The 24,704-nt window shown below is 36.7% G+C and overlaps 1 protein-coding gene across 7 annotated transcripts in view; it reads left to right on the top strand.

Annotated features, from left to right (window-relative positions):
- Positions 1-24,704, top strand: part of LOC131663055 (syndetin) — a 400,041-nt gene that overhangs the window by 291,509 nt on the left and 83,828 nt on the right. For 4 of the 7 annotated variants that reach the window (XM_058933119.1, XM_058933124.1, XM_058933123.1 and 1 more), the window contains one exon: positions 59-248. In XM_058933119.1, coding sequence (XP_058789102.1) covers positions 59-248 — 190 coding nt within the window. Of the gene's footprint in view, positions 1-58; positions 249-559; positions 944-1,027; positions 1,291-24,704 lie in introns of those variants that run through there. The other 3 variants (XM_058933121.1, XM_058933122.1, XM_058933125.1) reach the window with 3 other exon arrangements.

Below are 24,704 nucleotides of genomic sequence, written 5' to 3' on the forward strand. Positions count from 1 at the left end.
ATATATTTTAGTAGATTTATTGATTTTCATATAATTTACATTAAAATAATTTTTATAGATTTTCGACAATAAAAAAGTGTTCTAATGGTGGAAGAGCATTAATGCAATTAGATTTCACCCAATTCATTCTAAAATATGAATCCATTACGTCATTGAAACCAATGCCTCATCAGACTTACGTAGCATCGTATATAAAAGCGTTTTACCTACCTGAAATAAGTATAGAAATGTGGATCAAAGAACATCCGGTAAGAAATATGTCTATATTACTTATTTTGAGTTTAATGAGTTAAAAAAATAATTACGTAATAGAAAGAGAAAAGGTCTAGTCGGATAAGATTTTTGAAATAGTCTATCCGCCATCTGAAAATGTTCATTATAGTATGAAGGGCATTATATTCCTAGGAAGAAATGAGTGAAATTCTTATATTTTCATATACCAAAATCTATCTTAACAACTTTAAATAACTGCATAATTTGATTTTAGATTTTTTACAACTAATCAGTCAATTTTTAAGTTATACCAAAACTTTTATTTAATAATAGATTTTTCTTATAGGCAAAAGTTTCAACGAATGATTACCCGGTGGGCAAGTAATGGTGACAGTACTATCTAATCCAAAGATCATGTTCACAATAACATTACTCACAATAATCTGATAACTTAATTTATCAGATAAATTATGTAAAAAATAAACAAAAAATATTGCAGAAGTATCTTCGGCAGTCGATATATGACTCAAATGAGTATCAGAGCTGAATTACCTGAACTCACATTATAGAACAGGTATCCTGGAATACAAGGTTGAATTCATTACACATGAAGAAAGTAATACCCTCTCCGTTGACGTTGCGATCCCCATATCGAATCTCCACTATCAAAAATCCTACTAGCTAACGATGCTATCATGCACATTCGGCTCAAGCCCTCAGCGAAAACACGGTAGGTAATATCAACCGCTATATCAGTTGATGTCTTTTAAAACGAGTTAAGGAGTTAATGTTAAAAAACCTTACCTTAATTAAGCCAACCCACAACTCAGTGCATCTACAGCTACAACCACTAAGAACACTCGGATAATATCATTAATGTATTCACGATATCTTCACCACTATCATGTCAATGATCACTACAGTTCACGGAATCCTAGCAGCAATGGATACAACGAGCGGCCGCGCATTACATGAGGATTCTCACTCCGAACGAATAACTAGCACTTTAGCTGACAACTCATATAAAGACGATTTTTCATCCGTCCTTCGTCCATGATTGTGCCACATATATCCGAAGTCCAGTCCCCTGCAATTTGCTTGAGACTTTCGAATAGTTTAAATTTCGATTGGGACAACAGGTGGGATTCTTCACGATTATTACTTACCATACGATTTGTAATTACCTCACAACCCTTAGTCTTTCCATTACCAGACTCCGAGTCAGCTCCCCTTGCACCAAACTAAATAAAGTCATTACTAGATATTCAATCAATGCTCCCAGAGTTTGAAGTAAGTAATTTAATGGATGCATCCTTATCTTAGTTAATACTATTACTACTGTAACAAATTACACTATTTGAGATGGATTTTTATACAGTGATCCCTAAAGTACTCTGTAAATTACCAGATTTGACAAAGCATTATCAAGTTTTTCTTTTAGAGAGTGCTCTTCAAAAATGATATTACTCTCACTATTATTCCAAAGTACTATACCAAATACTCCAATTTGCTTCTTAATGGCATCTAATCTCTGGAATATAGATTCCAGTGTGCTTATATGGATAAGCGTCTTATTATTGTTAGGTAGTTCCAGAGTCCACAGTGTTTGTATTTTGCGGTAAAGGCGAAAATAAATGTCTGAACTTCAGCTCACCTTACTAGACATATGCCTGAACATCGGCAACCCATCTAGAATCGTATAGGATGACAGGCGGCGCTTGCTTAGTTGCTGCGATTGTAGCACTACGAATCGACAACATAGATGATCAGACTTCTTCTCAACATTTTTTACACATCATTTTTATTTATCTTAGAGTATTTAATATTAACCATTTTCCTTTGTTAATAGCAAGCTATTCTCTGCTCAAAATAATTTTTCGAGAAAATTTTCTTTTTCAAATAAATTAAAGCTATAGAATTCATTTGATGTAGTTTTCATTAGGAACATAAGACTTATGTGCCTATATATTAGGCGGTATAAAATCTATTAATGTTGAAGCAGTAATAAAAAATAGACGTAAAAAGGAAAAAACACCTGCAATCAACAATAATTTATTATCAACTCGGTACTTACAGGTTTCTACAAATGGCTTGGCATCCCCATTACAAAAATTTATAAGAAAAAAATCAGAGATAAATATCCAGATCGTTTCAAGGAAATCGTGGAAATATTACGGCACTTGCAAAATATATATAAATTTGTTCAAATTTCATCGCTTAACATACAAATAATTTGGCCTTTGTGTGATGGATCCAAAAAAGAAACAGAAACTTTGCTACTTGCTCTCAAGATAGATATAAGTTTAAATTTTTCCCGTATACTATTAATCGTCATGTATTCTCAGCTCGAGCTAATTCTTGAATCATAGTAGAGATGATTTTTTAAAAATTTATATTATTTTATTATATTTTATACCTAGTATTGTAAATATTCTTATTACTTATATGTTTTTGTTATCATCAAGGCTTTCAGCCTACAGTGCCATAAGTTTTGTTCATTATGGTGTCAGTTAAATAATATTTTGCGTTTTTTTTGTTTATTTTTAATACTCAATAAATTTATACAAAAACGTATGAGAAAGCCTTAATTATTTCTAATATATCACCTTATACACTTTAACACACCACCTCTCGAGCTATCGTATAAATAGATGATGTTCATAGAGGTTTATGGTATTTTCCATTGAAAATGGCACTCCTTTCTTAGGTAAGATAAGGCTTTCCTCTCCGTATTTTTCAATCATCAGTCAGCGTTTGGTCCTTGAGATGATCAGACGTGTTGAAACTATACTTTACCCAAAAAGCTATAGTATAGGAAATCAAGTGAAGTGACAGTTAAGTTTAAAATTCATTAACGGTACTTCAAAACAAAAGAAAATAATGGCCGAAATGGCTACTGAAATAAAGAATGATATATTTATTCCTAATAAAAACCAAACTGAAAACTAAAAATAATAAAAGACAGAGAAGTAGTCTAGAAGTTCAAACGCAATTTAAAAAACGAAAAGTACAATTACCAGATTACTAGCTAAGCAACACAATCAACAGGTACCAAATATTTCAAGAAAATAAAGAAAAATCATAGTGAAAAGAAAACAACAAAGCAAATAAGTTAAAAAGCAAATCCTCTCTGATCTTCGTTTACAATGTAGAGAATATCAAATTATTAGAAAATTTATTGGATACAATAGCCAAAAAATATTACACCTTAACAAAGATTTCTATCAAAATAAATATATATCCTAATATTTGATATCCTAGATATATTAAATATCCTAAAACAAAATTGAAATTCAGCGGGAAACTTCGATAAAATATTTTAGAAAGAAAAAAACACGTAAAGTTACACTTATCAGCGCAAAGAAGAAAAAGGTTTAAAAGTTGTATTAACAAGCATTCACCCATCAGTTGATATAAATGAATTAAAAATAGTCATAGAAGAACATGGATATAAAGTAATAAGTATTCATAACATAAGACATCGCATCACAAAACTATCATTGCCGCTTTTCACAGTTGTAATTGAACATGATTATAAAAGCCAGGACATTTATAAATCAACTGACTATTAAACATGGTAATGAAATTCAAGCTGGACCAAGCTACTGCTAAATTTTTTTTTTCAGTAGTGAAATAATTCAATTCTACGCCTTTTAATGTTCTAGATATAAATGTTAAAACTTCCTCTTCGCCTTCGCTGTTTAATGGAGACAGCAGCGGCTATAGTATGATAACTAGCATCAGTCATTAATATATAAGGTTTACTAGAATCAGAAAATCTTAATTAATAGTATCAATAAAAATCTTTTTTACATTTTCAAAAGCTAATTCATGCTCAGGTAACCACTGATAGCCTTTGCTTTGTTGCAATAAGTTCATCAAAGGCTACGTATTTCAGTATAATTTCTCACAAACTTTGTACAAAAATTAACAAAACCGAGAAAACTTTGCAAGCTTTTTAAATTTTATGGAGCTTTATAGTTTTGAATTATTTCTAATTTACTTTTTTGAGCTTTTATACCGTATAGAGTGATATTATGTCTTAAAAATTCAATTTCTTCTCGAATTTGTGACAGGGCTATAGCGATGCTCGCTGGCCCTGTTTGCGGCACTCTCCTCGCGTGAACGCAGCGACCGAGTATACACTATACAGGGTGCCCCATTTTAAAGGAATGGGAAAAATTTTCGACGGTTGGCGTTGTACAAAAAAATTGTTCAGACAACAGTTGTTTGGGACAATGGGGGCAACCTTCCTGCGAAATCCGATTTGACCTTGAGATTCATTTTCAAGGTCATTTGAAGGTCAAAGTCATTTTTTAAATAGGAACCCATATTTTTGATCCCAGATTCGGAAAGAGCGGAAAATTCTACGTTCAGATAACGTATTATGTGTGGGGTGCGGTTAATCCCCCCTCCCCTCGCCTAAGGTCATGTAGGGGTCAAATTTATGATTATCTTCATCTTTGCACAGGGATGATCGGGCAGGAGTAAGGTTAATTGTAATAACCCAATAACTCGATAACCCAAATAACCCAATAACCTAATAACCCGATAACCCCTATAATTCAATAACCCCAATATCCCGAAAAAATTGTAGGGTCAAACAACAGTGACCTTGAGCTTAAACTTCAGGTTGATTTTCAAAGTCGACTTCATGTATTCAAACCCTTCATGAGAAGTGTCATTTTCCATTTTGTGGGATCACACGTTATTTCTATTCTTTTTTTCTGGTGTGACTCCGGACAAGCCTACAAAGTTTCAACTAAATTGTTTAATAACACTTTTTTAGTATTGTTTATGACAATAGTGATTTGCGAACAGTCCTTCTCAGGATAGTTCAAGTGTAATTTTTTTAGTCGACTTAAAAGGAGGGAATATGCCGGATTATTCGAGAAACGAAATTGTTGATATGCTGTTGTCTCTCGGGGCATGTCACGGGCGATATCGTGCTGCGACAAAGTATTATCCGCAGCATCCGGCTGGGTAATCAATACCTTGCCTTCATTGGCTGGGTAATCGATACCTTGCCTTCACTGGCTGGGTAATCAATACCTTATTAACCTCACCCTTGCCCCGGTGGGATGAGGGGGGGGGGGAATGCTCCCCCAACATAATACTTTATCTAAACGTAGAATTTCCCGCTCTTTTCGAATCCGGGATAAAAAATGGGAGTCCTTATTCAAAATATCTCTTGGTTATTGGGTTATTGGGGTTATTGGGGTTCTCGAGTTATTGGGTATTGGAGTTATTGGGTTATTACAATTAACCTTACCCTCGCCCGATCATCCCTGTGCGTAGATGAAGAAAATCATAAATTTGACCCCTACATGACCTTAGACGGGGGGGGGGGTTAAGCGAACCTCACACATAATACGTTATCTGAACGTAGAATTTTCCGCTCTTTCTGAATCCGGGATCAAAAATATGGGTTCCTATTCAAAAAATGATTTTGACCTTCAAATGACCTTGAAAATAAATCTCAAGGTCAAATCGGATTTCGCTAAAAGGTTGCCCCCCATTGTCCCAAACAACTTTTGTCTGAACAATTTTTTTGTACAACGTCAACCGTCGAAAATTTCGGGGTGGTTCCTTTAAAATGGGACACCCTGTATAGCGACTACATACTTATGTCATTGCAGGATCTGGAGAGAGGAGTGCGACGATCAGCGAGGTCGAGCCGTGAGAGCGAGTAAGAGCGAGAAGAGAGAGTGAGAGAGAGAGAGAGCGATTTTGACTGATTTTTGACGGCGAGAGAAGTGGGAGCGCGACGGCGCAAGGCTTAGAAATTAAGAGAGAAGGACAGTTAGGCGCGAGCTCTCGAGTAATTAGGACCGCCTAGAGACAAACCATCCCGGATAGAGTTTCTGCTGCAGAGGAACTACTGCCACTGGTGCGACAGCTATATCTGCCAGGAATGAGAAGATATATTGGAAGCAGAGCGAGTTTCCGCTGCGACCATTCGTCGGCTAAACAGTAAAGACCGTGCTGCGGCCCTTCCTGCAGCCACCTCCATCGTCGCCAGGGCGCCGTTGCCAGCGGATCTCCGCTTTCGCCGGCGTCGCCTCTCGACCGACGGACCGTCGGCGCCCGGTGGGTCTAACGCCAGTTTACTCTCTCTCGCGCCAGCTCTCACTCGTTGCCGATTCCAGTTTATCAAGCATAATTTTATTGCGCACCCTGAGCGATCTCGCTCACGGGATTCCGCGAACTCTGGTCGCGAAAGGCTGAGCGAGTGCGCTCGCCACCGCGAAGTGAATCTTGTAGCGTTTATTTGTAAAATGGCGTCAATAAATAGGATCGCCATATGTAATGTTAGTTAATCAAAGTCTCCGATTATTTGAATCATAGAGATAGAACCCCAAGTACAAATTAGCAGAGACCAGCCCAAAGCGCGCGGTAGCTGACACCTTTTGCAAATTAATGTAGATTTACCAAATTTCAATGTATAATTATCCCTACGATAACATGTAAATAGCGCACGTAAATGATTTATATGTTCATTAAATGTTTTAGAAATACATAATATATCATCGAACAAACGGAAGTATAAATTGTTTCAAATCGCCGATCGATAAATTGAATGCTCTTACTAATGCTGCTGTACTAGTGCATGTATTAAAAAGAGCTACATTAAAGTCGTAGGTATTACCTTATGACGGTAAACGTCGTATTAGCGCTAACAGCCCAATCATGCGGCTGCCGGGGAGGGCAGCACCTGCTGGTTGGGGCGAAATATATTGAGGGAATTCGGTATGAGACGCGACGGAACGCGCGCGAATAAAAACGAACCAGTCGAGGATTAGTTATCGATACCTCCAGCTGCTATTAAGAAGGACCAGAGTTTTCCCCGAGTTTTCCGGAGTGCAGAGACAAAAGAGAGAAGCTGTGACATAGCCTTACGTCCGGAAAGTGTGCGTGCAAGTGTGCGTGAGTGGAGAGTTTCGCCATCGAGGGCGAAACCGTAAACGAGAGGTATCATCGCCCGCATATAAACATTGTAGGCCAATCAATAGAGACATTTTTGGGACATAAATAGTAGCAGCAAACCGACTTGAAAATCTTTTTCCACGGTATAAATATATATAAATGTACATGTTTCCCACTCCTGATTTTCATTACCTGATTTTTAAACAACGATTGAAAAGTGCAAAAACGTGTTTTTCGCGTATAAAACCTACAATTTTAGAGTAAAGTATATGGGTAATTCTAGGCTATTTCGATTGACTTGTAACCCTTAGGTTACGGATTTTTTTTTAATTTGGCACAATTGTTGTACACATAAAACTGAGATTTTTCCCAAATTTTGGAGACGATACATTAATTATATCAAAAGTTATTAACAATTAAAGAAAAATGATGAAAAATTTTCAAACAGCTATATTTTAAAAACTAATAAAGATACCGAATCGGAGTTTTCCCAAATTACTTATAATACCTTGAACTTTCGAAATAATTACAACAATAAACAATAAAAATTTTTTTTCGAAAGTTATTAACTTTTTGTTTAAACAATTGCTAATATCTCAAAAAGTATATTTTTTTTTTGAAAAATTCTTGCTCCTACGTATTCCTGAGGATTTTTGCTATCGAAATCAATCATAAAATTCAAGGGCCCGACATATCGGAAAGCGTAGCCCTAATCAAAAGAAGACGCCTCGGCGTAAGGCTGCGGTAACGCTCCAGCGGACTCACGGTCGAAAGGTACTTTAGCTTTAATCTAAAAAACTAATAAAGATACCAAATCGGAGTTTTCCCAAATTACTTATAATACCTTGAACTTTCGAAATAATTACAACAATAAACAATAAAAATTTTTTTTCGAAAGTTATTAACTTTTTGTTTAAACAATTGCTAATATCTCAAAAAGTATATTTTTTTTTTGAAAAATTCTTGCTCCTACGTATTCCTGAGGATTTTTGCTATCGAAATCAATCATAAAATTCAAGGGCCCGACATATCGGAAAGCGTAGCCCTAATCAAAAGAAGACGCCTCGGCGTAAGGCTGCGGTAACGCTCCAGCGGACTCACGGTCGAAAGGTACTTTAGCTTTAATCTAAAAAACTAATAAAGATACCGAATCGGAGTTTTCCCAAATTACTTATAATACCTTGAACTTTCGAAATAATTACAACAATAAACAATAAAAATTTTTTTTCGAAAGTTATTAACTTTTTGTTTAAACAATTGCTAATATCTCAAAAAGTATATTTTTTTTTTGAAAAATTCTTGCTCCTACGTATTCCTGAGGATTTTTGCTATCGAAATCAATCATAAAATTCAAGGGCCCGACATATCGGAAAGCGTAGCCCTAATCAAAAGAAGATGCCTCAGTGTACGTCGCAACGACAGCAGGACGTCTTCGTGGTCTTACGCTGAGGCGTCTTCTTTTGATTAGGGCTACGCTTTCCGTTATGTCGGGCCCTTGAATTTTATGATTGATTTCGATAGCAAAAATCCTCAGGAATACGTAGGAGCAAGAATTTTTCAAAAAAAAAATATACTTTTTGAGATATTAGCAATTGTTTAAACAAAAAGTTAATAACTTTCGAAAAAAAATTTTTATTGTTTATTGTTGTAATTATTTCGAAAGTTCAAGGTATTATAAGTAATTTGGGAAAACTCCGATTCGGTATCTTTATTAGTTTTTTAGATTAAAGCTAAAGTACCTTTCGACCGTGAGTCCGCTGGAGCGCTACCGCAGCCTTACGCCGAGGCGTCTTCTTTTGATTAGGGCTACGCTTTCCGATATGTCGGGCCCTTGAATTTTATGATTGATTTCGATAGCAAAAATCCTCAGGAATACGTAGGAGCAAGAATTTTTCAAAAAAAAAATATACTTTTTGAGATATTAGCAATTGTTTAAACAAAAAGTTAATAACTTTCGAAAAAAAATTTTTATTGTTTATTGTTGTAATTATTTCGAAAGTTCAAGGTATTATAAGTAATTTGGGAAAACTCCGATTCGGTATCTTTATTAGTTTTTTAGATTAAAGCTAAAGTACCTTTCGACCGTGAGTCCGCTGGAGCGCTACCGCAGCCTTACGCCGAGGCGTCTTCTTTTGATTAGGGCTACGCTTTCCGATATGTCGGGCCCTTAAATTTTATGATTGATTTCGATAGCAAAAATCCTCAGGAATACGTAGGAGCAAGAATTTTTCAAAAAAAAATATACTTTTTGAGATCTTAGCAATTGTTTAAACAAAAAGTTAATAACTTTCGAAAAAAAATTTTTATTGTTTATTGTTGTAATTATTTCGAAATTTTAAGGCATTATAAGTATTTTGAAAAAAATCCAACTTCGATATCTTTATTAGTTTTTAAAATATAGCTGTTTGAAAATTTTTTATCATTTTTCTTTAATTGTTAATAACTTTTGATATAATTAATGTATCGTCTCCAAAATTTGGGAAAAATCTCAGTTTTATGTGAACAACAATTGTGCCAAATTCAAAAAAAATCCGTAATCTAAGGGTTACAAGTCAATCGAAATAGCCTAGAATTACCCATATACTCCAATGGAGAAAGTTGTAGATAACTTAATTACCTTTGAAACGAGCCGTCGATCATGTTAATCGAACCATATCGAGTCGAGAAAAAGTTGAAAAACTAAAAAAGAGGCGAAAAAAGGGTAGTTTTTAAAAAATCGTCACGCAGTAGATTTTGATGATTAAGAGCTTGCATTCGGGAATTCAAAAGTTTATGTTGTATATTTGATTATTACGCAAAATGGATCCTATAGGATAATAAGCTTCTGATTTATAGAGCTGTTAAGATAGCTCCTTTTTTTTCAAGCTAAATTGCAAAATTCACTCTTGCTCGGCTGATTTAGTTATGTGAAATTTAAAAACACCATTCGAAAGTTCAATTCTTCCTCTACAAATGTCCCATTCATACCTATGGTTTATTTTGAGTTGAAATAGGTGAAAAATTGAATCGAAGGTCGAGCGAAATCCGTCCGCGCACCAAATTAAGCGAGTGGTAGGAATGCTCGACAAGCCGAGAGGAGAAATATATATAGTAATATAAAAACGCTGCGCGCTCCGATTTATCTTTGAAATAGATTATTTATGCAACTATTGAAGCGATTTCAATATTTTTTTTTTGTTTTCGGGGCATTATGACATTGGCTACTCGAATATGCTGGTACATTTATGATAAATGACATATTTTAATTTATATGACAACTTTTTTGCGTATTATTGCAATTTCATGTGGATATTATCGACTAAATTTAGATAATTTTATATACATTAAATAATTATTTGAACAAATTCATTTGCATTATATATGTAATATATTTATTATACATTAATTAAGCAACATTATACCATAAATCAAGCAATACTATACCATAAAGAATATTTATTTCATTAAAAATAATTTGTGAAATGACGTACGACTACACTTATACAAAAAAAGGCAAGCTGACAATCGTGCACATAATTATGAATTATTGTGCACGAGAAATATGGCACAGTATATTTATATATCAATGTTTACGTATGCTATGATGTACAATAGCTATTGTACATAATAATTATATGCACAATTGTCAGCTTGCCTAAAAATATATTACTAAGATAGCATAGTTAATGATTATAAATACAGCGCTTATATTATAACTGTAAAACTATATTTTTGGTCTTTTCGATAATAATAATTTTACATTTTCATTTGTCATAAGCTCATTTTCGCTTTCATTTATACATAAATTAAAATCTAAATTTTCAGTTTCCGCGTTAACAGTATCGGTATCGTTCTCGTTCTCGTAGTGATTACAATCTTCAATACGTTTTAAATTAAAGCAGGTATCGTCTTGGCAATGTGCACAGAGATTCGTGCATCGCAAGCCATTTTTCTTACAGCTACACGAAGTATCAACACAACCTTTCTTACTGCAAGAACAAGATATTTGTTCAAGCAATTTTTTCGGGATAAGCGAATCTGTTGTCCCTACTGGTAATAACGTACCATCATCTATTTCCCATCCCCAATCCGTTGCATTTAAATTGTAATTTCCTAGCCACCATTGTACTTGATAAAACACTCGGTAAGCATGCTGCTTTGCTGCTCCTACAGTTGGCGGCAAAGATTCAAAAGCGAATTTCGTTTTTGATTTCGCTTTACTAAAATGCAAAAAGCGAAGGTCGCTAAGCGTAAAAGAAGTAGATTTTTTTATCAAAGTATTTTCGGCCTTACTACTGTACATCCCGATTATTAATTCCGAAGCATTTGAAGCTATTTCTTCATGACTTGCATCGTGTTTATAAAATACTGAAGCAAGATTAAGCAACTGATTATCTTGAAAAGATTCTAATAATTTATTTTTCCCCTGCTTATAAAAAGCAGACGTAGTATCGCAAAAAGCATGTAGAAATAGTATAATATTCTGGAGATTCGTGTATTTAAAACTGTTGCTGCTATAATATTGATTAATTTGTGCACCGTTACCGTCTTTTCGAAAATAAATGTTTCTAATACTTTGACCTAACTGTGAGAAAATAATTAATAAATCTACATCTTGCCCGACAATAATTGTAGTATTATTTGAATCGACACGTGCATTATTGAGAGCAGTTTCAATGATTAGACGATCGGCGTCACCATCAGCAATTCGCGTCCTAAAATTATTTAAATTGAGCATATTACATAACAATTGAATAAATTTTGACTTATTTTTATTATTACTGAAAAATTTCTTTTGATTGGTAGTTATTTTCGTACACATTTCAAAAGCAATTTGCCGACCAATATTTTGTAAATTCCTACGTGAACGCTCAACTGATTTTGTTGTTGTCGATTCGTCGTCTGGATAGCCATCAAATACAAAATAACTATTAGGTTCATAATGTTTTTTAGCATACGAAATATAAATTTTCAATATATTTTCAATAGATTCGCCTACATTCCATATAACTTTATGTAAGAAAAAGCCACCATCAACTATATGAGTAGTTTTTCCTGGCTGTTCAACAACATGTACGCTTTCAAAGTTACAATAAAATGCAGATTTTTTCGTTTTCCTCAGACCATTTTCGTCAAACAAAGCTAAAGGTACGGAAGACAATTCATATTTACTACTATATTCTTTTATATCATCTGGCGTTTCTATGTTTAATGTTAATTTTTGAAAAATAAGCTCTGGCGACATATGAACTTCTTCATTGGCAATATTCTTGATTTTTGACTGAACTACTTGCAAATTCTTAACTCTACTACTTCTTTTATATTTCAACTCCGAAAACTTATGATTTGATGCACTTTTAACTAATTGATTTCCTATTTCAAAAGCTTCAAAGCAATTTACTAAAGATAAATCGCCAACATATCCAGAAAATATTCCAACTATTTTATCGGTATCGAGAAACGGGTTGTATAATTCAAAAAAATTTTGTAGTTTCAATAAATCCTCTGCATCTCGGTTAATTCTACATAATCAATTGTCAACATGTTGTTCAGATGTGGAAAATGTCACATTACAAAAATGTTCCATCGACGTAATAATTTCTAACACGGCTGTCCTAGATAAAATCCATTTTCCTATAACTGAATCTGTTAAACCGCGACCGTGCGTCAAGCCTCCAATACATTTTATAGCCCTCATCAACACTTGCTCAATTGTCATATCTGACCATATTCCTGACCAAAACCTATTTGACCGTCTAATTGTAAAAAAGCCTTCATTGCAAAATTTATCATATTCTATTATATCCATAACGTTAGGGAGTTTACGCATTTGTTGCAAATATAACGTACTAGCTTTGGCATACAAATGATGACCTGAGGCGTAAAAAATTGGAATCATTAATTGAACAGTTTCAAGATGTAGTTTAAAATTTCCAGAACGTTCGGCATCAATAAATTGTTCTATTAAACAAATAAGTTCGAAGTGTTGTATCCAAAGTTTACAAGTTGGACCATTATTTTTAAGATTGCGAATATACTGTAAGACTTTAGCAACAACTTTTTTCATTATTTCATCATTAAGCTTATGATTAATATTATTTTCACCTACTTCTGAAAGTGTATTATTAAGAAAAATTTTTTCGTTGAAATCAATATTTTTTTAAATAATTGTAGCAAGTGCAGCTTGAGATAAAATGTGCCCTCTTATTGCTCTCGAAGAAACTTGTCCTGCAAGAGCCTTATCAGCAGATAATTCTGAATAAATTGTACTAAACGCTTCTTTTAAACCACTTCCGCCCATTAAATAGCCGATAGCCGAGAGAAAAGACATTAATAAATGGAAACCGCTTAAACGAAGAATAACGGACGATAGATTATGCGGATCATTATCAGGATCAATTGATGCAATGATTTCCATTCCTTTCATAAATAAAGGTAAATCAAAAGTTACAATACAATGTTTTTGCTTGTTAATATCAACCCTGCGTCTAGCATCGATTAAAGAAGTAAGTACTGTTTGATGATCACTTGGGTGTGCCTTAATAAATGGCAACGGAATAATTTTAGTTGTGCTAAATTCATTATTGAATAAATGATAATTATTCATGAAACCATGCCAGTTTGATATTCTTTTCGGAGCAGTAAACTTGCCATAAAACCATAATAAATCAAGAGGTTGAATTCTAGAGATTATAGTATATCAATATCGTTGAATGAAAAATCGTCAACAGTTATATTATTTAATTTAAAAGGCTTGTTATTTTTAAAATCAGTCACTGGAATGAACCCAAAACTATTTGTATTAGTCGACAGAGGTTTTTTCAAACGAGGAATAATATTATTAGAACACACCGATGCTGATGGAGTAACGCACATTATACCGCCCATACAATGGAAAGTATTTTTACCATCAATCGTTGCTGTATTGTGATCAGCGTTGTCATAGACGAATCGTAAATAATTATCAGAAATGAAATTTAGAGTTTCCGAACAATTAACAATCGATGATTCGAATATAGTAGTTTCATGATAGGAAGCACAGAGGCCTAAATTATGGAGACAGTCAATCATACCTTTTGCAGCATATCGTGTATGGATCATGCAAGAAAGCCCGAGTAAGATAGAAGAAAAAAAGACCGCGGTCTAACGGCAGTCATCAAAATATGCCCCAATGTAGTAAATTTATTGTTTAATTTGTCGGAAGAATCTTTTTTTGCGGTACGTTTATGAGTTGTAATTAAAATATTAAGAAATGTTTTTAGCGTTTCTGGAATTTCTTCACTAACGTTATCGAAAAAACTACTAGGTGATTTATAGCTATCAATGTCGTTTTTCATTGCTCGAATATCTTGTAAAATAATATGCGCGGCCATTTCAATTATTCGTAATTTTTCTTCTCTTGAGTTACTTTTATAATTGTCATATAGATTTCGCGAGTTAAATGCACCTAACGACCCAGTTAAGCAAATGATTCTATCGTTGGTAGTAGAATAAATGACTATTTCATCGCCAAAATGGCTTTTCAAATATTGCTCAATGCGAGAAAGCTTCGGCAATTCTATAGACCCATGCAAGTTTTTAAATTCATTTAAAATATATTTTAACGAAAATTGACATTCTTCGCTATTCTCTAACAGGAAGTTAATAATAAATGACAGTAAGTTACTCATATCATCAGTAATTGGTTTTCCCCTTATATTAGTTGAGCTATACTTGTAAAATTTACTTAAACACTGACGATGATATATAACTTCAAAATTTTTATAATATTCGTCATCTTTATCATTTAAGGTTGATACGCGCGATGATATGATCAAATTACTGTCACTTTTGGGATATGATTGTGTGCTGTTATGGAATCAATTGTATTTTGCTGTAGAATACGCGATGAACTTTCTGAACGATAGACAATCTTCGAACAGATAAAACAATTAGATGAAAACTCAAAATCACGACCCTCTTGCTTTCTTTTCCGATTTAATGTAACCCTTTCTGACGCATTTTTAATAGCTAATTTTATATTCGTTTCCCGGACATACATCGTTTGACAAACTTTATGTACAACGATTTCGCTTAAGTGTTCTAATTGACGGTGTTTATTATCTTTTCTCCTATGGCTAACGCTAATTAAGTTTGCAATACCTCGCTCTTTCACTTTACAAGATTGATTGGAGTCGATACTTTTATCGCAAAGACAACAAATATGTGGCCCTTCATCTGTTGCTCCTTCACAAACAGAGTCTTCGTTACTGCCATATTGTCCTGATGTAGATACCTGCATCTCTTCCAAATCGTCCCTTAAAGAAGCCATTGCAAGATGACAATTGCTTAATTAACAAAATCTGTAAAATAAGATACATACATAAATGTATTTAAAATTCAAATATACGAATGCTATAATCAACAGTTTTGACTTATAATCTCATTAGAAGAAATTATTACTAGCGCAGGTAGACGACCTAAACGATAATAAAAGGACTCCCCAGCCCTTACAAATTAGCAGCGCAAACTACCTGAGCCGTCGTAGGCTCATTAAGTGAAAGTGAAAGCGAATGACCGTTAGTTTTCGTCAGTATCAACATATTTTAAAATATAAATTATTATAATTTTAACAATAAATGTACATTTTAATAATAAAAGATAGATGTTAAAAAATATAATAAAGAGTACATATATATTGGTTTACATATATATTTTTACACGGTATGCGCGTACGTATAACTTACCTTTGATTTTGCGTATCCGTATTCACAATAAACAATTGTCACTTGCACAAATTATTAAAATTATTAAGATAAACTATAATTAAGATAATATTAATAAATAATAAAAAAAATTAAGAAAACAACTGAAACTACTAAGAAAAACGTCTTTCTCGTGTATAGAAAATTTTGTATAGCTTAAAGTACATCCGTTCACAAGGAATGGTCCCTTCAAACTGAATTCGTTGCTGCTTACCTGTCGCCGGAAAACTCCGGATGGCCAGATTCAAAAATGTCCGCCACTTTCAGGAACTAAAGTTAACAAATATTTATAATATAATCTTCAAAAATATCTCCAAACTTTTATCACGTTTTACTAGATAAAATGTAACAAAAGTAAAATATACAATGACAATCACAAGATATTTTTAATGAAATAAATATTCCTTATGGTATAATTGCTTAATTAATGTTGAACGAAATAAATATTCTTTATGGTATAGTGTTGCTTGATTTATGGTATAATGTCGCTTAATTAATGTATAATAAATATATTACATATATAATGCAAATGAATTTGTTCAAATAATTATTTAATTTATATAAAATTATATAAAATTAGTCGATAATATCCACATGAAATTGCAATAATACGCAAAAAAGTTGTCATACAAATTAAAGTATGTCATTTATCATAAATGTACCAGCATATTCGAGTAGCCAATGTCATAATGCCCTGAAAACAAAAAAAGAAATATTGAAATCGCTTCAATAGTTGCATAAATAATCTATTTCAAAGATAAATCGGAGCGCGCTGCGTTTTTATATTACTATATATATTTCTCCTCTCGGCTTGTCGAGCATTCCTACCACTCGCTTAATTTGGTGCGCGGACGGATTTCGCTCGACCTTCGATTCAATTTTTCACCTATTTCAACTCAAAATAAACCATAGGTATGAATGGGACATTTGTAGAGGAAGAATTGAACTTTCGAATGGTGTTTTTAAATTTCACATAACTAAATCAGCCGAGCAAGAGTGAATTTTGCAATTTAGCTTGAAAAAAAAGGAGCTATCTTAACAGCTCTATAAATCAGAAGCTTATTATCCTATAGGATCCATTTTGCGTAATAATCAAATATACAACATAAACTTTTGAATTCCCGAATGCAAGCTCTTAATCATCAAAATCTACTGCGTGACGATTTTTTAAAAACTACCCTTTTTTCGCCTCTTTTTTAGTTTTTCAACTTTTTCTCGACTCGATATGGTTCGATTAACATGATCGACGGCTCGTTTCAAAGGTAATTAAGTTATCTACAACTTTCTCCATTGGAGTATATACTTTACTCTAAAATTGTAGGTTTTATACGCGAAAAACACGTTTTTGCACTTTTCAATCGTTGTTTAAAAATCAGGTAATGAAAATCAGTAGTGGGAAACATATACATTTATATATATTTATACCAAGGAAAATGATTTTCAAGTCGGTTTGCCGCTACTATTTATGTCCCAAAAATGTCTCTATTGATTGGCCTAATTGCCGAAAGACTAGTGTATGCCGTACGAGTCTCCTTCATCTCACTTGTTGCCCATGCGAGAGTTTGTGACGAGAGCAAGCAGTACGCTTGCTTTTCGTCTGCCCTTCTTCTCTCTCTCCCTCTTATCGCTCGGCATGGCGACGTGGTCAGCGTTCGGCGCATATATTTATTGCGCCTAACCACTGGCCTTTATGTTTTTCCAGCCGCCGAAGATTGCCGAGCAAGATTGAGAGCGCCCGAAGAAACAAGAGCGCAGCGACTATGAGGTAGAGAGAGACAGAGAGAGAGAGAGAGAGAGAGAGAGAGAGAGAGAGACAGAGAGAGAGAGAGAGAGACAGAGAGAGAGAGAGTGAGAAAGAGAGAGAGAGGGAAAGAGAGTATTAGGCCTATGCAGGGATTGGCAGGCGCGCAACGCGTGACCGATAAGCGACGCGTCGCGTGCCGCCTAACTAATAGGTCAAGGTAGGGAGAAGAGCGAGCGCCGCTGAGCGACTGCAAGATGCGCGCAAGAATTAGTGCGTGAGAGAGTCGCAGCCGAGCCTTACTAGAGTGAGGTAGTTCCCGAAAGAAAGTTGAGGAGAGAAGTTGGAAGTAGCAGCGCAATGAGAGAAGAAGTACACGAGCAGCAGTGACCAGACCAGGGCGAGCCGAGGCAACGTGTGGAGGCAACACCTGCAGCAGGGCATTCAGTGTCGCCCTCGCCGCCATGCACGGCATGACTTCCAGGGGATTCACCACGGGCTATGCCGAGGAAGACATCCAGCCAGCGGCCAGGTCAACTCCCCGTTGCCGGCTCATCGCCAAGGATAAAGGTCAGGTTATCTCTCTCCCCCGGTGTTTCTCTCTCTCATGGTGATGCGCGGCCGCGTAGGAACGATAGGTAGCCAGGCGATCACTTGCCGGCTACGCTCATCGTAATGCGGTAGAGAGGTTTCAACGTATTCTTTCCTTTGTAAGGAGGTAAATGGCCAAGGCGATTTAGTCGCCGGGCCATTCGTCCTCCCGCGTTAGTTTAAGTTGTTCTGTATATGTGCGCGTGATGTAAACGTTATTGTAACTGATTTTGTATTTGTTTGTCTGAATAGATTTAAGTTGTACGTTCCAAGCAAAGAAAATTATTTATTCGCACGACCTATCCTCTCGTTCTCAGATTGTTAAAGAGCGAAAGTGCCTCTCTTACTCTCCCCTTAATAAATTAGTGACGTCAGTGCCGAATAAGGCGCTGCCCCCGTTACAAGTTAATAAGGTAAGCTGACCAGCTTAATTTCGTGATAGCGATAGAATTGTCTATAACTAATCTCTCGTACTCGACAAGAAAGGCGCAAGCAATAACTCTGCGAACAATGAGCGGCGAACGATCCAACACTGCATGTTATTATCGTGCGTGCGACATGGAAACATAAACACGCGGGCCGAATACAGTGTAGCATTAAGAGGCAATAAACGTTCTCGCTTGATATTAACAATATTTCCGACGTATTTATTTCATGCTAGTAGATAGTTGGTTGACTGACACCCGTTCCCTCCTGCTCTCCGGATTTCGTGTTTGAACGTTCAGGTAATTCCGCGCGCTCTTCGATACGATCGCGCACATAAATTAAATAAACGGCATTAACCTCGTTACATGGCGCCCAACGTAAAAGAACCTACAGCGTTTATGAGTGTTCAAAACGCCGGTTCTAAACATTGACCTTGCGCTCAGTCAATCAGCGACTTAGGTGGCAATCAAAGTGTTGTGGTGCACACTTTGTATTAAAAGCCACATAGTAAACATAGCCTCTCTGTTAGTTAGCTTACTGAGCCAAGTGCTGCTATCTCTCAAGGAGATATCGGAAGGGATGAAGAATAACTTCGCCGGGAAAAACCTGACCTCAGAGGAGCAAACTAAGAAGCCGGAAGCTCCTCGAAGACGGGAGAGAGACTTCTCCAGGCCACTCAAATGCATCGAGTGTGGATTACTGGGGTACAGCAGAAAGTACTGTCTGCAATGCAATAAGGGAAACGAGGAAAGTAGTGATTAGGTGGGGTTGGCCCCACTCCTTCATCCCCTAAAATAAACCCCGTAAACGAGATCTCGCGGCCTTCACCAACACAGTCAGCACCGGTAGTAGCGAGCGTGTTGAGCGACGAGAGCGAGAACTCCCCTGGTGACGCCAATGATGAACGTGGTGGTAGTGTGAACGCGGAGAGAGAGGTTATCGACGTTAGTAAAGCTCAAGACCCTGGACCGGCCGAGGTGGTGGCGAATGGATCGCACACACCCTCGAGGGCGCGTGTAACGACAGATAAACCGTCGAAGGGTAACCCCATGGAAACTCCGATCGTCCGAACCAAGGTGGTTCGAGCGACAAGTGACGTCACTCTACCACACGAAAGCACAGTGGCTAGCGCTATGGTGTGCAAAGAGCAGGGCTGTGGAGCCGCCGAATCTGTTTCCCAATATTCCCCGGAACAGGAGACGCGCTGGTGGCTACCGGTGAAAATAGGAGACTTCCAGATACGGGCTCTCTATAATCCGGGAGCTTCCACCACAGCAATGGGTAGTAATGCTCTACAGATAGCGTCTGTGCTAGGCATCAGGTTAGATACCACCCACGCGGGTACGGCAGGACTACCCGATGGTCGTAATTTGACGATCGTTGGCCATGCCAGGTTGCCGTTTACCGTAGGGGAGATGACGATGCCGACGAGGGTAGCTATCCTCCCAACCCTCGTCGAGGAATGTATCCTGGGAGTGAATTTTGTCAGATTGTTTAGAGCGGTACTTGACCCCGACAATAATACGTTGCTGTTCAAGGAATCACAAACCAAGATGAAGCTAGAGGTAGCTAGCTTAGAGGCTGGTCCGAGATTAGCTACGATCGGACTAGCCGAGGTAACGGCCTCTCAACAGGCGATATTGCAGAGGACCATCGGTGAGGCCTTATCGCAGGCCCCCGTGGGCTTGGGGTGTGCGGCAGGCATTGAACACGAGATTCGGGTCGGTGATACGAAACCGATCAAACAGCGCTACTATCCGGTATCACAAAAGGTCGAGCAAGAAATGCATAGACTGGTAAGGGAGATGTTAGACCAAGGGGTGATCGAGCCAGCGGACAGTGGCTGGTCGAGCCCAGTAGTTATGATACGCAAGAGGGATGGCTCGTATCGCTTTTGTATAGACTTCAGGAAGGTCAACAAGGTCACCGAGCCAAATGCGTACCCCCTACCGTTTTTGCAAGATATATTGAGGCGCTTACGAAACGCGCGCTATATCTCCACACTCGACCTCAGTAGCGCGTATCACCAAATACCACTCAAGACCGGATCTCAACCTATCACTGCCTTTACCGTGCCCGGACTGGGACATTTCCAGTTCGTGCGAATGCCATTCGGTCTCTCGTACGGCGCCACCTTCCAACGGTTGATAGATAGCGTGATCGGACCCAAGCTTGGCGATTTCACTTTCGCTTATTTGGACGATATCATCGTAGTATCGTCCAAATTCCAAGATCACCTACAACATCTTGAAACCGTGTTGGATAGGTTGTGTAGAGCTGGCCTCTCGATTAATCGAGAGAAGAGTGTCTTCTGAAAGCCTGAGACCAAATACCTGGGTTTGTTGATTAACCACGAGGGTATCAGGTCCGACCCTGAAAAGGTACGCTCTATCGTGGAGTACCCACGACCAGCAAACGTGCGACAGCTGCGCACCTTCCTGGGGGTTGCTTCGTGGTATCGTCGATTCTTGAGTGACTTCGCCACACACACTCAACCGTTAACGAAATTGACGGGGAAAAAGAGTGAATATGTGTGGGGATCGGACCAAGAACAAGCCTTCGCTAAACTTAAGGCACTCATGATATCCGCACCATGCCTCGGGTTACCGGAACCCGACGGGCAGTACGTGCTGGAAACAGATACTAGCGCTACGGGAATCGGTGCCGTCCTGATTCAAAGAGTAGGAGACGGAGATTGGATCATCGAGTACGCTAACAGAGTCTTTAATCCAGCGGAGCAAAATTACTCTGCCACGGAGCGGGAGTGTTTGGAGATCGTATGGGTTAACAGAAGTTCCGCCCATACATAGATGCGTACCGATTCAAGGTGGTAACGGACCATAACAGTTTGAAATGGCTGTACAATCTGAAGAACCCGATTGGACGTCTAGCCCGATAGGCCTTACAACTACAAGGCCATACTTTCGAGATCGAGTATCGAAAGGGGGCAGACAACGTGTTGCCCGACGCGTTATCACGCGCTTTTGAGCCCACGAAGGCTTAGGTTGGCGCAATGGACCAACCGAAATCAGGGGACGACGCCTGGTACGCGGAAAATTTCCGGCGCGTCGAGGACCACCCGGAAGACTACCCGGACTGGAAAGTAGTTGACAAGGTGATGTATCACCAAAAGCCGAGCTATGACTACCAAGGCGAAGATGGGTACGAGGACGCATGGAAGCTCGTCGTGCTACCGGAAGACCGCAAGGCGGTCCTGTTCGAGAGCCACGACCTTGAGACTGCGGGACATTTGGGACGCGAGAAGACCTTCGCCCGCGTCGCCCAGTCCTACTATTGGCCAGGGATGTACGCGGACGTCAAGGATTACGTCCAAAAGTGTCAGGTTTGTCAGCAGTGTAAGGTCGAACAACGACTGCCACGCGGGCTCATGCAGGATCGGATGTTGTCCACGCCTTGACAAGTGGTTGCGGGCGACATCGCCGGACACTTTCCGAGGAGCCCTCGAGGGCACGAATACGTGTTGGTATTCATCGACTTATTCACACGGTGTGCATAGCCTTACGTCCGGAAAGTGTGCGTTCAAGTGTGCGTGCAAGTGTGCGTGAGTGGAGAGTTTCGCCATCGAGGGCGAAATCGTAAACGAGAGGTAACTGCAATATTATCTAGTAAAAGTATTTCAGGACAAATTCTGCCCCATTATTATTTTCATTACTTAATAATTCACTATTAATTCCTCGTCTAGGATCTTCAAAAATGGTTAATAGTTCTGTTGATTTTAACGTATCATCTAATTTTAGTGTTGCTACTCGTTGGAAGCTTTCGCATTTTTCCGATTTCCGAGAAGAAACACTTACGCGTTTCGGGACAAAGTACTAGGTACGCCTACGTCTAATGGAATAAGTTTTGGATTATTATTATATTTGTTTTGATTTACTTTATTGTTATTAATTTTGTTAATCGATTTACTGTTTTCAACAGTTATACTATTGATTTGCTCTTCTACGCCGCTATCTTTTTAAGAATGACGAGAACTAATATAATCATTATCTAGAGAAGATAAGATTTTAATGAATTCCGATTTCTTTTTTATGTGTCTATCTTGAAATAATAGACGTATGTCTCTATCAAAATGCTAAAAGAGTTTATCTATTAATTCTTCCTCATCTAAATTTTCATTGATATCAAACACTAAATTTAATTTGCGTATCGCATAATTATAGCCAGTTAATTTACCATTTCCAAAATATTTACCAAACTCTATTTCACGAGTAACATTTCGACGTATTTCAGGAAACACTATTTCAGGAGAAATTTTCTGTCGAATTTCCGCGTTTCAAAATTTCTCTTTGAATAATGTCTTAAAATCTTCAAAATTTTTTATTTCGTGATATACTAAGTCGTACCACGAAGAATTTACTCCCGTTATAGATTGAGATAGTAAACATAATAGCTGAACGGTATTATAATTACTTGCTTGTAAGTAACGTTTAAGATCATTTAGATATTTCACCGGACGATATTTATAATTTTCATCAAAAACTGGACACGTGAAAGCTGGTTGCTTAATCGTTTTAATTATTATTTCATTTACGATAGATCTATTTTGATAATTATTTTTAAATTTACCAATATTTTCGCGAAGTACTGAAAACGTTTCATTCATTTCCAAAGTAACATTATTTTTTGCGTGAATAATATGATTGAAATTATCATCGTATTTTTCTTTTAAGATAGCAATTATTTTATTTGATTTTTCTGAATTTGATTCTAAATTTTTAATTATATCATCCTTCTCAATTATCCTATTTGTCAATCTGTCCACTTTATTACTCAGATCATTTATTATTTCCGAAATTGTTTTAAAATCGTTCTGCAATTTAAATTAATCAGTATAAAATGTTTTTAATTCGTCTACCTTGGCCTTTTCCCATTCGTGCGTTCTTTTCTGTTGCACAATCAATTCCTCGCCAATTAGTAATTCACTAAGTTCATTTAGAATTGTTTCGGGAGTGTACTCTGTAGAGTTATAGATTGGACGTTTTTCTTCGACAATTTTGTAACACAATCAAAGAAATGCAAAATATAAAAAATAATCCAATAAGCTACTTATTTAAACCCAATAAATGATATTTTTCCTGTAGCTCAGTTAATTTTTATCTAATTTTTAACAAACAGTAAGATAAACAAATTAAATTGATTAGTTTCTCAATCTCATTATTAATAAAAATTTTAGAATAAAAATAGCTCTATTATTCATAATATTGTAATTTTATTTAAATAAATAATTTTGATAAGTACACGAATATTTATTGACATAAATTACGCACCGGGAGCAGACCTAGATGCCATTATATGTTCCACGATGTCAGCTAAATAATTTAAATCAAAACTCATATTTCTTAAACTCGTATCAAACAATCGCATGTTATGTTTATAATTTCTTCCTAAATTAACAAATGCATTCGCAATTTCTGAATATAAGTCGCGTAATTCACGTACTTCTTTCTCTAAAGACGCATTTCTACGACTAATAGCACGCATTTGATTATTTATTTTAAGCATTATAAATTATCAATTAATTATAATGAACAGAATTATACAAATTTACGCAAACTAAATTTACAAGAGTCCTGTCACGGTCGCCAAATGTGATGTTAACATCACCTATTATTTATATTTTGTTCGTACTCTCATGGTCTGTCATGTTAATGAGTAAAAATTCGTTTGACTTTGAATAATATATATGAATATTGAATTTGAAATAAAATCATATTATGTGTAACGGAGAATATGCGACCGTTCCCATTTAGGTAGCTCGCGGCCGTCCGCACAAATTCTTCATTTGGGGATTCGAAAAGCAAAAGACGTTCTCAGGACTGAATAACGCGTCGAGCACAACCACTTTAAACGCATAGATTCGAAGTTGGGATGAGGAGTGATACAGCAGCGAATAAACATAATAACGGATTAACACACTAATCCTTTAATCGTCAATAATCGACTACAAGATGGCGATCTCACGCCGACGGCATAATAATAAACACGTACGCGAAGGTGAATCAGTGGATGATCAGCCTGCCGATTCCCTGTTTAAAACTAATTATTACAACAAATGCCCGACA

Source organism: Phymastichus coffea, unplaced genomic scaffold (assembly GCF_024137745.1).
Source record: "Phymastichus coffea isolate CEN01 unplaced genomic scaffold, Cenicafe_Pcof_1.1 PCOF00030, whole genome shotgun sequence".
Taxonomy (NCBI): domain Eukaryota; kingdom Metazoa; phylum Arthropoda; class Insecta; order Hymenoptera; family Eulophidae; genus Phymastichus; species Phymastichus coffea.